Source organism: Gossypium arboreum, chromosome 5, assembly GCF_025698485.1.
Source record: "Gossypium arboreum isolate Shixiya-1 chromosome 5, ASM2569848v2, whole genome shotgun sequence".
Lineage (NCBI taxonomy): Eukaryota > Viridiplantae > Streptophyta > Magnoliopsida > Malvales > Malvaceae > Gossypium > Gossypium arboreum.
In genome coordinates this window covers 91,230,912-91,246,956 of record NC_069074.1, presented here as the reverse complement: position 1 = coordinate 91,246,956, position 16,045 = coordinate 91,230,912, and the positions used below count along the sequence as shown (strand labels likewise).

The window sequence follows — 16,045 nt, the reverse complement described above, 5'->3', positions numbered from 1 at the left end:
TTCTTAAAAGTACTACGTTGGAAGATGGACTTTATAAAAAAAATTATACTTAGATAAAGAAAACTTCAATAATTAATTCTAATTCAATATAGAAACTCAGTAATGGTTTTGTTATTAGTTTAAATGAACTAAATTTTATCACATTTCGGCTCTTTGTATTGATGTGTATATTAAAAGCATTGAATTCATAGCAAAAGTTTATTAATAGCAAAAAATTAAAATGAAAAATAATTGTTTTTATATAATATGAATAAATATATTAATTACAATTGCATTGAATTTGTTGGTATGCTTTAAGCGGTGGCACCAGGGGTTTTTGGGATAGGGCCAGAACATGGAGTCGGGTTTAATTTGCCACTAGTTATAGGCTTGACATTCAAACATTGGGATGTTGCGGGTTCAGCTCCGTTGTGCTTAATATCAATGTCCGCAAGTTCCACATTTTGACATGGCGAAGAACCGCTGCAAATAAACTTGATAGCTTCTGGAAGCGCAGATGTGCCACGGATGTTCTTGAAGCTAATGTTGCTTAGTTTAACTTTCGATTCTTCCTGCATGAACACAACAATGATTCAATGATCGATTAAATATTGTCACTCTATTAGGATTTTGATAAGAATGTTATACATTTTTCTTGCATTTATTCCATGGGCAATATTGTTGATCAATTAGGATAGGGGAAGAGACATTATTCATGGTAATATCCTCAAAATGTATTTCTGATACTGCCCCACCATGTTCGCCTGGCCAAGTTTTGATTCGAGCTCCATTCGAAGTATTAGTGATGGTGCAGTTTGAGACTTTAATTCCCTCAACTGGCTCTTCATTTTGGAACTTTCCAAGACTACCGATACTTATACCATGTCCTGGTCCACAAGTTATTTCTTTTATGACCATATTTTTAGTGCCATCTCCGATAGAAATACAATCATCACCAGTTTTAATGTCAGAGGCAATAATATTGACCCCCTCTGATTTGCCCATGTGAATCCCATCTGTGTTTGGGCTCTCGTCCGGTGCCTCTATCTTCAAACGTTCGAGGGTAATGTTTTTGCAAGCAAAAACATTAATGTGGAATAGTTTACTGTCTTTGCTAGTTATGTCTTGTATCAATGCATTGGTCACAAAGTCAAACCTTATATTCTGTTTAATTTTGGAGTTAGCAAAGTCACACACGAAAAAAAGATGTTAGTTATAATTATATTTTGTTGATAATAATAAGAGGAAAAAGAATAAATAAATTCTGGCAAGAGGGAAGAAAGCTGACAACGGGAAGTTTGGAACGAAATTCACGATTCTCGCAAGTATTCTTCTCATAAGCAATGCTTCCTTGACCATCGAAAATTCCTCCGCCAAACATTTTGAAATTTTCAACACTATAGAATCTAACCCAATTAGGGTCTTTGAAAGCACTAGGATCAGCCGGAGCCTGTATAGTGCCCTGAACATTAATCTCAATAGGAGCCTTGCATGGACCTTCTAAGTTTACTTTTGATAATAAATATGTCCCTTTAGGAATCACAACTGTTGATGGAGTTACAGAGGCACATGCTTCTTTCCAAGCATCCAAAAATGGCTAAAATGAAATGAATAAAGACATCAGTTTGAAATATAATTTTTTCATATTTTCACCTTTGGGGTACAAAGTTAAGAGCAATTGAACTTGCCTTACTCAAATCCGTTTTCCCGTCAGCTTTTGCGCCAAACTTGGCAACAACATCAAAAGCATCTGATTGAACTTTAGAGGCTGAAATGAATAATAATAAAAGTACAAACATGGAAGGAACAATATTAAGGTGTGGTGCCATGTTTTTATTTGGTTTTGAAATTAAAGGAAGAATGGCTTTTCCTTTCGTTTTGTTCCAAATATATAGAAAGTTTGAGAAAATTACAACCAATCAAATATATTACTATTTAATCAATTTGGAAAAGTCATATGGCTAAGCTTCAATTTCTATGATAAGCTTGTTTCTTTAATATCAACTTCCCACGGTTAGATAGTTTTGTGGTTAATTTTTTCACAACTTGAATAATTTAAACTATGTGAAAGGATTTTATTATGGAAAGATTGAAAAGCATTATTTTACATTTTATCTTCAAAATAATATCTTTACTAGATGGTGGCGAATATAATTATGTTCCGTTAAATTTATAAATGTTATTTCGAAAAGTATAATCCTAATTATTCAATAAAAATTGTTGATACAGGAATGTGGTTTGGTGGTTGACAAAGGTTCACACCATATTTCCGAAAGCAATTCTGGTGGTTTCTGGCACTCTTCTCAATCACTTTTTTCTTGGCCCTGTAATACCTAGTCGAGCTAACATTCACCCGGACTTCTGTAACGCTGGGGTTTGTACAAGTGTACACATTGTTATCAAGTAATAAGTAAGTATCGAGTTATCGTCTCCACAGGGATTGTATCTGTGCTAAATCACTTAATTGTAAAATTATATTAAAAACTTGGTAAATAAAAACACATTATGGTTTGGAAGTGATGATTAAAATTAAATATATTAAACTAAATGCAACGATCCCTAATGCAATTTATCCTAAACATGCAACTATATGAATGAAATAGATTTTAGCAGAGTTAAACACAATTTGCAACAATTATAATAGAAATAAACTGGTAAAATTACTTTAATTAAACTCAAATTATTATCATCATGCTTAATAATATTCAGAAAAACATTCTATGGCAATTCGATCTTTCATGAGTTTGGAAACCAAATTAGGTCCTTTTGGAATCCTTTACTTAGTAAATACGCATTTTACTGATCCTTATTTACTAAGGGTTTCTTAACATTCATGTGAGGTATCAGAGACGTATTAGGTTTGAAAAGTTTAATCACACAAATCTAAAAACTATGCAGATAATAGAGCTTGGTTAGAGCTGTTATGCAACCTGCAATTCAATCGTGTTAAGATCTAAATTGAGCATGCATATTTCAATTATGTTTCCACTAGCCGTCGTCTGGTTAGGATCGCTCAGCTAATTAAGGTGCATTTCAATCACGTATGAACAAAATACAAACTTGATTTTAATTGAAAATATAATCGATTGAGGCACAAACATTATAAGCATGAATCAAATAAATATTATTTAATCAAAATAATCATCCTAGCTTATATAAAATTAAGCTAACATTGTTGTAAACAAGAACAAAGAGCACATAGCAAACATTTTCAGATTAAATTAAAGAAAGGAAAGATTAAACCCAAATCAAAGTGGCTGTCACCCAAGACTCTGACTGACGAGGCTCTTTCACTCATTCGCTTTGCTCTTTTGCTGATGGCTCTCCAAGGTGGCCGACCAAGGGCTCTTTAAGAAGCTTAATTGCTAAAATCTCTATAAAGAGATGATGCTAGGCGTGGGAAATGGAAAAGGCTAAGAGAATTTAGAGAGAAGAGAGAATGATGAATGATGACGGATGAATAGAAATGTGAGAGTGAGGTCTTATTTATAGGTGAGGAGAGAAAGATAGTTTACTAAAAATAGGAGTTTTCATCTTTTGAAGCATCTTCCATGGGTGGCCGGCCATAATTTGAGGAAGTTGAGCTGATTTTTTCTTGATTTTTGGTCAATTTGAGAGCCACAACAACTCAGGACTAAGACTCGGTCAAGTGCAAATCTTCAGGTAAATCTCAAATTTCTTCAACTCTTCAAGGACCTTGTGCAATTAAACCAAAGAATGGGCCATGTGCAGCTGAATTTTGGGTTGACTTGGTTCCCCAATTTGGACGGTTTTGTAATCAAATAAAGCTACTAGACCTGTTCAAAATAAATCAATGAATTAGAGGACCAAAGAATGAAATTTATCCAATTTAATTAATTAATTAAAACCCAAATTATTAATGAAAAATTTTAGAATGAATTATTAAATATAGTTTTATATTTTATTATTTAATTTAATCATGCATTGCCTACTTTATGTCATAAAAATATAACATGCTCAAATTAATATAAAATAAGTCATTTTATGCATGAAAACTATATAATAAAGCATAAAATCACATTTTAATAATTTCTATGTCCTAATTTTATATTTTCTCATATTTTATTAATTTATTAAACAATTACTAAGTTTTAACAATGAATTTTAGTAAAAATGTGAGAAATTATATAGGAAAGATCCTATATATTTTTCGTTTACAACTTCAGCCTAAACTTCACCCACGTAACAATTATTAGTGAAAACCTTTGTATGATTTTTTTAGTTAAATGGTAATAGAAGACTAACGGTGCATTTGTATGAAAAACCAGACAAATACACTATCAAGATTATTGTTTTAATCCCAGGAAATAATTTAATAAGCCACCTTCCCACGAGTATTTAGGATGTGAGGATGCTTGCTGCTAAATTTCTAAACATAGTTTGTTAAGTTTGGAATCGTCTGCCAGAGTCTTGGACTCTTGCCAACAGTTCAGAGATAATCGAGCTGCCAGTAACTTGAAGTAGTTGTCCAGACTAAACCTGTTGCTTCCTTGAAAAGGCATCACAACCTAAGTTGTGATTTCCCCTCCTATAAGTGACATCATAATCGTACCCCAACATTTTGGCCACCCATCATTGTTGGAAAGCTGTAATCGCTTGTTGATCACAGAGGAACTGGAGACTTTGATGATCAGTTGAAATTCAATATATATATTGATCAGGTTCATGAACTTGAATTTGCAAAAGCTAATGTAGATGAAGTGAAGGAAGAATGGTTACCATTTTTCTCTACCTATTTCATAATGTTGAATGGAAGAAGGGCTTTCAAATAGTTTTTGTTGGCTACAAACATAGCTTATATTTTGTAAAATATACTGCAAAATTTTCAACCTCTTGCTGGAAACCACAAGTCTGAGTCTGGTTGTAATGTTGAAAATTTCTGGTTGATTTTATATCTTACACCATTTTTATTTTTTGAAATCCTTCAACAAATAGCTCTCATGAAAACAAAATTTTCTTTAATTTCTTTAGGCATGCCCTTATATGCATGAACATCCTTAATCTTTCGCACCTGACCTTGTAAAGATTCACTAACATATTTTTATGGAGACTGGAAAAATCATTTGTGCCCCTTTGAAACAACATTATCCATTTTGAAAACAATGCACAGGTAAAAAAAAATACTAGTTTTTATCTATGTTTAGATATTGATACAATTAATACTCTTTATAATTTATTTGATTAGAAGAGAGAAAGTTTAATACTCACAATAATCAAGGAGGTGCTAGTGTATTTGATGATTACCAAAAGGTAAATTTTCCATTTTACAACAATTAGTTCCCTTAATATTGGTGTGTGGTTTTGGTGTACTAAACAAAAAATAAAAATATAGTTCTTTAATACAAGAGAAGTTCATAAACATATGAACTATAGTTCTAACTTTTTGTCAAAATTGTCAACAATATTTAGCTATATTGCTTTGGCTTTTTACCTTTCTTGAAGTACCCAATATTCAATATATGCATCTTTCACATTTTCACACGTATTATGATGATATGATCGATCCTTCAAAGGCTGTACAAGAAATGGAAGTCTTAAAAGAATAGTACATTTTCATGACAAATACAAGTTCATATCATACATTGATTACTAAATTCGAGTAACCAATGAAATATAATCATGCATAGGAACTTTGATCATGCCCCATTGTTTCTTAATAGATTTAGTGTTTTCTTTTGGGATTTTGAAGCTTATGCAAAGAAGATACAAACAAATGTATGATGTGGAATAATGAAATACTTTTTGTTAACAGTTGTGTAATTTGTCAGTGGATTGTTGAATTTTTTTGTTCAAAATGACAGTTAGATTTTAGTGCCCACAATGGTTAAATTCTTAATGGTTTTGCCAATTGGCGACATTAATGCAATTAAGACGCTATCTATAGTGAATGGAGTTATGCTCGACATTCCCTTATCTTTCAGACGAATCTCCTGGCCATAATGCCCATCACAATAAAAAGGATGAGTACTCACAACCCTATGGCATGCTAACTATATTAAATGGATCCCATAAGGTCACAATGCCAACATATCTCTTTTAACACATTCATAATATTTAGTATAATAGGGCTCACAATTAAATAGAGCTCGCACAATATAATACAGTTCACAATTCACAATTTGCAATAGAGCATGGTTCGCAAATAATATAACTTCCATGCAACATATATTGCACTCATAATCATAGTTCACTTATCATTCATGTCATAGCTCACATAAATCATAGTTTGCATATTTTATTTAGCATAGGACACGCAATATCTTAGCTTACATACAATACAACTCAAAATCTCACAATACACATTTTGGCAAATTAATACAATTTGCCATATTAATACAAATTATCAAATTAACATAGTTCACCATAATAATATAATTGACCAAGTTAAAATTGTTCACAATATTACACAATACACAAATATAATTGGCTCCCACTACAGTTGAACTCGCACCTAACATTTCACGATAATATAATTTTGCACTAATCAGAGTTTGTATTATTGTACAACTCATAATTCTCATATGGGTTCGTGCATGCATAAATGTGCATTATCAATAGAATTCGCATGTTATAAAAGTCCGCATTATGTTATTTATTTTTATATCTGTTTGCAAGTACTACATAACCATATATGAATAAATATATATATTAAATATAACACAAAACTCACGCATATATATTATATATGAAAAAACCATGCACCCATATTTATATTATATATATAACAAAACCATGCACACATATTGATATTATATATACACCTACTAATTTAGTACAACAACTCTCAAATATATATACTCACTTAGTGCAATAGCTCACTATTAGTAATATGCACCAGACGCACGCAACTGTTAATTCATAATCCACTCACACACACAACAATTAAATTCACAATTCACAAACACTTAATCATGTCAAGTACATACTTTACAGCTACGGCCTGTTTATTTTATTCCTATAACTATAAACACATTTTAAATTCATGCATTTGACTCATTAAAATCGCACAGCATGCATACTCAACACTCAACAAAATTGCAATGGTTTGCACCAGAAGAAATCAATGTTCACGTATTAATTAAGCAATAGTTCGCATATGTTACCTTAGCCTGCGTACTAGAATTTAAATGCAGTATGTCAAACTGTTTACCTTAGTTGTTGCTTTAACTACCATGCTCAAGTAAGCTTTAATTTGCCTTTGTTAATAATTGTAGAGGCTCCCAAACGACTTGGCACTTTACTTACACATCAAGCACAATTACAAGGCATTATTAATAGCAACATACATAATCAAATTATTCCAAAATCACAGATCCAAGCCTCTTAACTTCTATATCGAAAATTTAACTAGTTTTGTCAAAATAGGTGTTTAACAACTCAAATATCATTTCTAAGCTTGGATTTCAACTTCATATTTCCTAAATATCATCCAATTATAGATCTATACCATCAATTTTACCCAATTATACTGATCTAATTTTTCCAAAAAAAAAACCTTGTATGATCTTTTAAGAGGGGAAAACATTCAATTTGCTTAAATTCATTAAAGATTTGTTAAATTAAGATCAAATATATTTTAATTGGATTAAAATCAGTTAGAAATCACTTTAAAACCAAATCTTAGCTAAGAAATACGAGATCTACCATTTTCAAGCCAAAAATCAAGTGATATATTGAGATCTTAATTAAATCATTTAAATCTCAAATTGAAATAACAACTCACTTAGTTTAGTCATAAAAAGTTAGAATCTAACCTCAATTTTACAAAATCGACGAGCTATGGAGCTAATTCAAGCTAAAACGTGTGAAGATCGCTTGAGGATTTTAAGGATGAAAACATGAGTGTTCTTCAAAATTGAAAAGATATTTTGTGTTTAGAGAGCTTAGGAATAAAAAAAGGATGATTAATTTCAGATGAAAAACTTGATACTAATAATAGTTCTAATGGACTCACCTTTGACCATTCTGAACATGTAGAAATGTTGTTTTAATATTAACCTAATGTTTGGTAATGTTTAGTTATAGACTGAGAGTTTTTTAGGTTTTGACTAACATTTATGACAATCACAACCCCAACATTAAGCATATGGTTTGTTTTAAATTATATATATCTAAATGGTGAACGGAGTAGGAGAGGCGGCACCTATATTTCGTGCCTATACATGGGTGAAATCGGGTTAAAATATGGGTTAGAGGGGTGGAGGGTTTTTAATAGGCAACACCCAGTAAAGGGTTTCTTGCAGGCGGCATCCAGTGTGGAGGCCCTAGTTAAGCAGTGTTTTCTTGAACAGTTTAGAAGATAAGAAGAGAATGGGAAAAAGAATTGTAAAAGAAGAGAAAATAAAGAAGAATTCGTAATGTTAATACATATGAAAAAAAAAATGTTATAGTGTATATATTTTTTGAAATAATAAATTGAGAAATTTAATTATTTTTAAAGATTTAATATTGAAGATAGATAATCAATTTTTCGTATACATTTATTTTGATGGAGTAATTTTGACAACAACAATTGAATGTATATTTGAATGTTGCCAAAAATAACAATGAAATTTAATAGAAGTGTGTCGGTTAATGATATGAAAAAAGAGGATCAGTGCAAAAATTGTTAGATATTGTGAGAAAAGAATCTCGAAATTATTCTACAAATTTTCAGTTCCAACAAAAATGAGATTACAAGACCATTGCTGATGGAGTTTTTTGAGAAATACGAAACTTCGGAGGATTCATCAGAATATTGTTTACTCGACGGTGACCAATGAAAGTATGCAGGTGAATGCAAGCAATGAAAGTATGCAGGTGAATGCAAGCAATGAAAGTATGCAGGTGAATGCAAGCACTCACGATGAAGATGAAGAAATAAGAGGTGGAACCTACAATAAAAGAATAAATGACATGACACCCACGTCAACATTTAGCACATGATTTCCATTGTCTAATGGTGACCAAATTATCATAATTCATAATGTTAATGACCAAATCATAACAATTAAAATATCAATAACTAAAATGTAAATTTAAACAACTATAAGGGACTATTTTTATAGTTTACCCATTTTAATATTATAATTGTTGGAATGCATTTGGTAATTTTAAGTATTCCACATATAGCATGAGTCAGTTTTCCTATCTTTTATTTGATAAAATCTCCTAATAGCACCGAAAGTGTTAAATTAGTTACAATAGAATTTGAATTTATAAAATAAAAATTATTTTTATAATTTAAATTTAACTTCTAAGCTAAATTAGGTTTTAAATTTTAATAATAAAAATAATTAATTTCTGTAAATATTAAAAAATAATTTCTTTTGAAGAGTTTGATATGGAGTCAAACCATTGCTCCATTTTTTTCTCTTTTTAGTTCTATATAATACAATAGATTGATGAAAATTATTTCTATTAATCTAATCTGTGCTCCACCTTTTGTGTTTCAGTAAGTCTCGATTTGGCTTCTGCTTTGCTTAAGTTTTGATTCTAACGTAAAGCGAATATGACGAAAGCGGAGGTGACGGTGTTGTATGCAGCCGCGGAGATGGATATTGTAGCTGAGAAAGAGAATGAAACGAGATATCTTCTCAATGGCGGCAACGCGAGTAGCGTTAAGGTTGGCTCCGATGTTTATGGAAAGGACTCCGATAATAGAGTTGTAGTGGAATGGGGTGGAAATTGCATTGTCGAAGAAGACCACGAAGTGAAATCCGAATCTGATTCGGTTACTATTACTATGAATCAGCAGGAGGTGGAGAAACCTGTTGAAGAAAAAGGAGGGTATGTTAAAGAAAAATTAGGGGATGGAGATGATTGTTTGGCTAATGGTATAGCTAAACAATCTGCTTCGGAAGCTGCTGCTGTTATTGATTCTAGTGTTGAACAGAGTGATGATAAAGTCCATGATTTGGTTAATGGTGTATCTACGGATGATGATGCTACACATAAAGTCTCTGTTAACTCCATTAGTTCGAATCCTATAGTCTCTGTTGGTGGAATATCGTTTGTAGTTGATGTTCAAAGTAATCAGTATAGTGGTAATCTGGCTGATTTGGAGATGGCTTCCAAACTGGTTGGTAAGTCTTTGGACGTGGTTTCGGGTTTGAAATCGGAAACGAATGTTAGTTCTGATTCTATATTGGTTGTAGAAAGTAATCCTGCAGAGAAAACTTGTGGTGTTACAAACGGAGGAATTCAGTTTGGTAGTTTCGACGACAAGGCTGAAAGGGAAACACCGTTCAACTACATGATCAGGGTCCCGAGAAACGACGATGAAAGGTTGAAAGTAATGATAAGACTTGCTCGAAATAAGGTTGATGAGAAGATTCGAATTCAACGTATGCTTCATATCGATATGCAAAGCACGTGGGTATGTAACTAAGTGTTTTTATTTTTCATTAAATTCTTTAATCACTTGTTTATGTTGTTATGGTTTGATTAAATGCTCTACCGATAGGTTACTTCGAGGAATATCGCAATGATTTTAGTGATGCTGCATTTCAAGAACAAGTGGCTCGAGACTTGCATAGGTCCAAATGTCGAAAATAGAGTGGATGCAATCCGTGATTGATATTGAAGATATTGAAGTCAAGGTAACCTGTTTTCAGTCTTTTATGGAAGAGGATGATGTGATTATTTGTTCTAATTATCTACTTTGTAAGCAGATACAAAACATGGAATGGACAATACAACACCAAACTCTACCGCTAAAGGATGAAAAGCTGTCATCTACCATGAGTAGACAGGAAGAAAATCAACAAGGTTTGGACCGGAAAGAGCGTCTGAAGGTATTATATATATACATCTGCTTTGTTACCTGTTGGAACCATGAATCTTTGAAAGTATATATTTGAATACGAGTATGAGAATCTAATTTGGGTATGATGATGGATATAATCCAACAACAACCTTTCAAAAACACGTATTTGAATACGGTTTTTGGTTGCTTACTAGATTCTTCTGTTTCTGTAGTCTTTAAAGAAGGAAGCTGATCAATTGAGAGCCAACCTCATAAACGCTGTGGCGATCACTGAGGTAACTAGGAGGAAATACTATAAGGAAAGCGAAAAGTTAAGCGAATCGCTGTACCTGCTCAAAGCTGCAGATGACAACCAAGAAGAAGCGTATGCACAGCTGCAAAGTTTGAAGAAACAATTATATGAGAAGGTACTTTTAAATTCTGTAAGCTTAGAGTGAATGAACATAATCGTGTTGGACACTTAATCATATCCGACACTCATAGACAAACCTGCATTTTCGTTCTGGTTCGATTGAATCTATTGCTCTTTGAAACCGATAAACTAAGTACCGATAAAGATATACCGACGCTACTCTTGTTTGAATTTTGCAGTACCGTTGAAGTTGGCCAGCATGTGGCACAAGGAGCAGCCAAGGAAGAAACCATGCAGCCCGAGCCAAGCGCATCAGTTGAAGACAATACAACTGTTCCATTTTGGTTCATTTTGTTACTTTAAGTTGATGTTATGTAATTTAGTTTGTTTTCAACTTACTTGCTGATTGTTCAAAGGTGGCAACTACAGCAGCAACATTCATGCAACCATGCAATCATGCACGAGCATGCAAGTGACCGAGCATCACAGCTAAAGCATGTTATTGTCCAAGGAGTAATTCGATTGGCATGTCCATGTGACAGTTGACTTTTGTTGTTTCAATGTAACCTTTTGTATTTGCTAAGGTTTAGTTAGATACTTAGTTGTTTTAGTAGCTGTTTAGGAAGTCATTATGCTGATTTAACAGGTTATTTACTTGCACAAGCAAGCTTTGTTTTTTACCAATGTAATCCATCTACTTATGTATATGGATTTTTAAACTTTTCAAGTAACAAGCATAGCCAACTTGTTCTCTCAATTTGTTCATCCGATTTTGCTTCTGTTTTGAGCTTTCAAACACAAAATTTCTTTGCTTTGTTTCATTGATCATTTGATTGAAACTTAACACATACTATATCCGGGTTTATTACTTTGTTGCTCCAGTTTCAACAAGAGGTTCATATTTTATCCGGGTAAAATAGATCTGTTTCTCTTCCTGTGTGAAAAACTCAACACTGATGTAATTGATGTAATTAGGTAGTATTGAGCTGATAATTAGCTTGTCAAAGTGTACAAGCAATGTTTAACAAGTTTCAATGTTGCTTAGTGGTAGTAGGTAATTGTTTAAGGGAAATTTATTCTTTTTAACCAGCTCATATCTGGTATATGTATTGGTATTATGCCAATTTCAATTGTTAATGAAAATCATCAGCATTTCATTCAAAATACTCTCTCTTTTCTTTCTTTTCTTTTTCTGTTCTTAAGCAAATTCAGTTGTTTGTTCTGTAAGCCTCGAGCCTTGGTGCTGAAGCTTCTGTTGAATCTTGCTTAAACTTATCTCATAATCCCAACAAGAACCAACACTTTCGACAGTACAGGGATGAATTTATTAAAGCGAATGAGTTGGGTTGGAAAGGGGATAAAGTCGCACTCCAAAATTTTTGTATTAACCAGGTGCGGTTGTGCATTTGTTTTATTCTTCGAAATAGAAAATTTTGTACAATATTTGATGTAAACAGTTGATGGTCCAGGTGGAGAAATTTATGGACTTATGGAAAAACAACGACGCATTCCAAAAAGAATATGTTAGATGCAATGAAAGGAGCACACTTTGGAGACTGAGGACATTAGATGGCCGTTCACTTGGTCCTGGTGAAGTGCCTCCAGTAATTCCTCAAGCAGTAAATGGAAGAGCGGTCATGGATCATACAATGTCCGGCTTAAATTTGGAAGGTCGAACACAAGAGGAAGTGGCGGTGGAAAAAAGCTGTAAAGGTACTTGCGGCAAAGGTTGTGGAGCAAAAAAAGTTTATGAAATCTGCTCCTCCAGAAAGTGTTTCAGCAACTACTTCTAATAGAGATAAAATCAAAGAGGCGGAAGAAGAGAAGCTGGAGAGAACGAGGAAGAGGAATCGGACAGGAAGGTAGAGGAATTGAGAAAGGAAGAGCAAGCGGCTAAATTAAAGGAGCAACGCCGGTTGGAGGAGATAGCTAAAGCTAAGGAAGCACTAGAAAGGAAGAGGCGAATGGCGGAGAAGGTCGAAGCTCGAGAGGCTAAACGAGCTGCGAATGAAGCTGTCGCTAAACCATCACAAAACTCCCGGCACTGCCAACATAGGGAGAAAACCTCAACAGAGGAGACCAAGCACGCAACTGTCGAAGCAGGATCCATCAACACCAACACCCGCCCCTGACATCGCCAATGGCAGGCATCTCATCTGGGGTTGAAAAAATTTTTAATGTCGCCTGAGAGATTCGAACTCTCGCGGGAAAATCCCATGTACTTAGCAGGCACACGCCTTAACCACTCGGCCAAAGCGACACTTATTTATCAACTAAAGTTAAGATTGAAATAACAAATAATTTTAGATGCTGTCCAAGCTAAATAGCTGAAGCTACGTGTGGGAAGAATAGATGATCAGTTAATATTCAGCGAATAATATAAAAAGATTTAGTTCTAATACAATAATATTAGCTACCAGTAATTGAGAAAAGGGCAGTTGACGTAGACATCCGAGTTGGAGGATGGGGCCGAGGTCGGGATGAGAGGTGGATGTCCAAGGTTATTATTATGTTCTTAATGGTTTATTATGATTTTGGAATTTTAGAGTTGTTAACATTAATGGAAGACAATTAATAATGGTTGCCATTAACATTAATGGGAGACAATCAATAATGACAACCACCAACTTTGGAAAAGTGGCATGGGATAATTTTTTTTGGTCCTTGAGATAATGGGTTATTTATTGTTTGGTCCTTGAACCTCAACTATAAATAGGCCTTCTCATTTCTCATTTCAATTTATCCTAACCAATCTTTCTCTCTTAGTTTTCTCTCTTCTCCCATTTGAGAATTCTTAAGGAATTCTATTTGTTTGTAATATTTTGGAGATAGTAAAGTTATCATCTGTTGTTAGTGCCCGAGGACGTAGGTATAATTTACCGAACCTCGTTAAAACTTTTGTGTTCTTTTTGTCCTATTTTTCTTTCAATATTTGAGGGTATAATAGTAGTATTTAATTTTGCTATTAAATTACTATAGAAGGGATATTCTGACTAAGGAAAGACTTGGTATTTAAGAGATCCATGTAATCCACCTCTCTTCCCTGGGAATTGAACTTTGTGTGATTTTTTAGTACAATAAATTACACGCTTCCGACCCTATTGGAACAACAAGTGGTATCAAGAGCCGAAGGTTAATCGTAGTATGCTCTGTGGTTGCAGTTTAAACTGATCTTCCACATCAGAAAAGATTTCCTTAGGTATATTGAGAGATTATGGAGAAAACGGTCGGTGTAGGAGCTTCAACATCGTCCATATGGACAAGACTGACAATTGCAAATGCAAGATTGGCCGTGGAGATCTTTGATGGCACGGGCCATTTTGGTATGTGGCAAAGTGAGGTTCTAGATGCCCTTTTTCAGCAGGGTCTAGACATTGCCATTGATGAAGAGAAACCAGATGATGTACAGGAGAAAGATTGGAAGGCGATCAATCGGTTGGCATGTGGCACAATTCGATCATGCCTTTCTCGAGAGCAGAGGTATGCTTTTTCAAAGGAGACTTCTGCAAATAAGTTGTGGGTGGCACTTGAAGAAAATTTTTTGAAGAAAAACAGTCAAAATAAACTCCACTTGAAGAAAAGATCTGCTTCGCTTCACTTACGTCCCAGTACCACAATGAATGATCACATCACCAAATTTAATCAGTTAGTCACTGATTTGCTAAATATGGATGAGACATTCAAAGATGAAGATTTGGCTTTGATGCTGTTGGGGTCACTTCCTAAGGAGTTTGAGTTCCTAGAAACTACTCTACTTCATGGCAGGAGTGATATATCTCTGAGCGAAGTCTGTGCGGCCTTATACAGTTATGAACAGAGAAAGAATGACAAATGAAAACCTCAATCGAGATACTGAAGCTTTAGTAGTCCGAGGTCGTTCATACACTCTAAGAAAACTTAGAAGGAGATCAAAGTCAAAGTCCGCACTCGGAAAGATGAATGTGCCTTTTGTCATGAGAAAGGCCACCGGAAGAAAAATTGTCCAAAGTTGAAGAATAAGGAAAAGTCAGTAAATGCTTGTGTTGTAAGCATAATACCGGTGACTCGAACTATCATCGGTTGCATCATCATCGTCGTTCCATTCAGATGAGTGGATATTGGATTCGGGTTGTACCTATCATATGTCCCCTAACCGGGAGTGGTTCTCTGATTTAGTTGAGCTAAATGGAGGAGTTGTTTATATGGGCAATGACAATGCCTGTAAAACTGTTGGGATAGGTTCAATCCAATTAAAGAATCAAGATGAATCAACTAGAGTTCTGACTGATGTTCGGTACGTGCCCAGTTTGAAGAAAAATCTCATCTCATTGGGAGCCTTGGAATCCAATGGTTCAGCTTGTTACTATGAGAGATGGGGTTTTGAAAGTGACATCCGCCCACTTGTGATATTGAAGGGCATCGGAAAAATAACTTGTATTACTACCAAGGTAGTATGCTTATTGGAGCAATCACCGCAGCTTTCCTAGTAACAAAGCATTAGACTCAATGCGCTTGTGGCATATGAAGTTGGGACATGCCGTGAAAAAAATCCTTGCAAATTCTGGCAAAGCAAGGATTGTTGAAAGGTGCAAAGGCTTGCAAATTAAAATTTTGCGAGCATTGTGTTCTGGGAAAGCAAAAGAGAGTGAAATTTGACACTACTATCCATAATACAAAAAGGTATTTTGGAATATATTCACTCAGATGTGTGGGGGCCTTCCAAAACACCTTCGTTGGGAGGAAAACACTATTTTGTTACTTTTGTTGATGACTTTTCCAGAAGAGTTTGGGTGTATACCATGAAAACTAAGGATGAAGTGCTTGAAGTTTTTCTTAAATGGAAAACTATGATCGAAAACCAGACTGGCAAGAAAATTAAGCAGCTCAGGACGGACAATGGAGGGGAATATAAAAGTGATCCGTTCTTTGATGTGTGCCAAGAGTATGGTATTGTTCGACACTTCACA

The 16,045-nt window shown here is 34.1% G+C and overlaps 1 protein-coding gene and 1 non-coding gene across 2 annotated transcripts; both read right to left on the bottom strand.

Annotated features, from left to right (window-relative positions):
• Positions 1 to 215: 215 nt before the first annotated feature.
• Positions 216 to 1,848, bottom strand: LOC108452710 (polygalacturonase-like). The gene is made up of 4 exons (XM_017750507.2): positions 1,668 to 1,848; positions 1,268 to 1,576; positions 628 to 1,143; positions 216 to 551 (listed from the first exon to the last, which is right to left on the bottom strand). Exons 1-4 carry the CDS (start codon positions 1,806 to 1,808, stop codon positions 294 to 296), a joined length of 1,224 nt encoding a protein of 407 aa, XP_017605996.2. The 5' UTR covers positions 1,809 to 1,848; the 3' UTR covers positions 216 to 293.
• Positions 1,849 to 13,277: 11,429 nt separating this feature from the next.
• TRNAS-GCU (transfer RNA serine (anticodon GCU)) lies at positions 13,278 to 13,359 on the bottom strand. The gene has a single exon. It is a non-coding gene; the product is annotated as a tRNA-Ser (tRNA).
• Between the last annotated feature and the right edge of the window lie 2,686 nt (positions 13,360 to 16,045).